The 2,279-nt window shown below is 42.8% G+C and overlaps 1 protein-coding gene across 1 annotated transcript in view; it reads right to left on the bottom strand.

The window, feature by feature from the left end:
- SUCLG2 (succinate-CoA ligase, GDP-forming, beta subunit) overlaps positions 1-2,279 on the bottom strand; it is a 103,012-nt gene continuing 100,733 nt past the window's right edge. Inside the window, exon 10 of the mRNA XM_010131489.1 lies at positions 1-161. Within this exon, the coding sequence (XP_010129791.1) occupies positions 46-161 (116 nt within the window). The 3' untranslated portion in view covers positions 1-45. The remainder of the gene's footprint in view (positions 162-2,279) is intronic.

Raw genomic sequence — 2,279 nt, 5'->3', positions numbered from 1 at the left:
CTTGTGAAACAACACACACTTTCTAGGAGAATAACCTTCGAGTTGTTAATTTTTGGCCACGCTAGCCACCGCCTTCTTTGCTGCATCCTCAAGGTCATTTGCAGACGTGATGGGGAGTCCGCTTTCGTTCAGAATGCGCTGGGCTTCATGAACATTTGTTCCTGAAAAGGAATACTACGACTAGTAATTAACATAAGGAATAAGTGACCATATTCCATTACATCTCTGTAAAAGCAGTTAATGCTTCACACTACACAGCATTTCAGTGTAAGGACAGATTCAGCAAGTGGCGCAGGCTGAGCTGCGAAGGAGCTCTTTAATTTCAGTGATGATTTTGACAGACAACACATCTGATAATGGCACTTGCACCTAACAAGAGGCCCTTTGCGAAGATGAGAGGGTCAAGCCCACATCCAGCAGAGCCAGCAGCCACATCCTGCAAGAGCAGTGGATAACAGACCTCGTATCAGGCCTTTAAGACACTCAGAAGATGTAATACATCAACAACCATCAGCTACAGTTAATCAGCAGTCAGTAAATCAACAAGAATGAAAATTCACCCAGGTTAACTGAAAGCTGCAGAATGGGCTACTGAAAGACAAAGATTTGGACAATCCTGCAAACCAAACTGGTTCTGAGCTGGACTGGAACATGGTTTTTGCATTTCTGCTAAGGGGGGACACACTGATCTCGGAGGCATTCAGCGTGACACCGGTCTCTTCTCTGCTGTGGCACTAAATTATCCCTCACCGAAGGAGACTGCGCGGCCATACGGTACCAGTGCTCCAGTTCGTATGTAAAAAGCTCAAATTTAGTCAATGCACAGCAAAGGAAAAATTCCAAAATTAAAGAAGATATTTCAGGCAAGTACATTTTCCCCACTGTTCACATATAAAAAGACAAGCTCATCACCTTCCCGTTGACTCTAGCTCATTCTTTTTGGAAAAGAAACATAAAATTGAATTCTCTGAATTCTCCAGAGCCTTCTCCAGCAAAGCCAAGTGACAGTTCTGATCACTCTGAGAACCTGGAGTCAGACACTCTGCTGAGGAAGAGGAATCCACACTGAGCTGATCATCTTCTGGATCCTCCCTACGCCTCCTCTTCCACATCAAGCTCCTTGCTCATTTGCCATGTCAAAATGCTTAATTACTTTGTAATTCCTAGACCCAGCAAAATAAATTTTAATTCTGTTTGGAGCTATACACTAATTATACCTTTAATTATTAACCAAGCAAGGAGTAACTTCCAGAATGCTCATTTTAAAAGGTGATTTTGGTTTTTTTGGCAGATTTTACAAAATGTCTGAAACTGTACAGCAAAAGTAGGGAAATTCAAAGCCTGTTTCATCAACGTGTTCAAGTCAGGATTCCCACGCCCGGCACTGAAAGAGACCAAAGACAGCCCTGTCGCAGCAGGCCCCAGCTCTCTGCGATAGGAGAGGCAGGCGTCTGCAAGAGGGATGTGGAACCCCATCTGCCAGCTGTCCAAAAGCACTGGCAGAAGAGGTCACGCCTCCCAGCGATGTGCAGAGGACATGCCGTGCAGGAAGGTCAAAGACATCTGAAATCTCTGACGGAAGGGGGATTTGGTTGCATAGTAACATCCAGCATTGTTCAGGAGTTTTCCTACAGAAAAAAGAATATTATGGGCAAAAAGAGCGTAGTATTAAAATTATTTTCAACCATGGCATACAAGGTAATGTGGAAGCTGCTAAAGACCAGTACAGAGCTGTACAGGGAAGTCAGGTGGCATTACAAAGGCTCTCTTCTTCGTTCAGTTCCTCACGTTTGTATAGCGATTCCATCAAGTCTTGAAGGTTTTACCTATTATTTAGATCCAAGTGTGATAAACATTTAAAACAGTCAAGATTGTACTGATGTCTCAAATAAGATTCTACAAGACAAAGTGTTGTGAGGAGAAAAAAAAATAGAAAGAGGGAAATTTTCCTGGAAATTTTCCCGGAAATTTTCCCACGGAGAAAATCACGATGATGTTTGTGATAGCCATGTATTTAAAACTAACTTCTGCTCTCCACTAAGTGGCCAGTATTAATTTACTAACAGGGCAGAGTGGGACCCATCCATTGGATCTGCTCTGCACTGCAGTGACTGCTCCACCCCCCTCATTGCAGTCAAAAGAGTAAGGGCACACCTTCTATTTATTAAATAAAACTGTTTTATAGGCAGGCCATACAACTGCGCATATTTTTCAGCGAGCGTTTCCTTTGCTGTAATTGTCTTTTTTTAATGACAGATTTGATCCCATTGTGGTAGTTT

This window comes from Buceros rhinoceros, unplaced genomic scaffold (assembly GCF_000710305.1).
Source record: "Buceros rhinoceros silvestris isolate BGI_N320 unplaced genomic scaffold, ASM71030v1 scaffold8982, whole genome shotgun sequence".
Classification (NCBI taxonomy): domain Eukaryota; kingdom Metazoa; phylum Chordata; class Aves; order Bucerotiformes; family Bucerotidae; genus Buceros; species Buceros rhinoceros.
The sequence above is the reverse complement of the archived record's forward strand: the minus strand, read 5'-3'. Positions and strand labels throughout refer to the sequence as shown.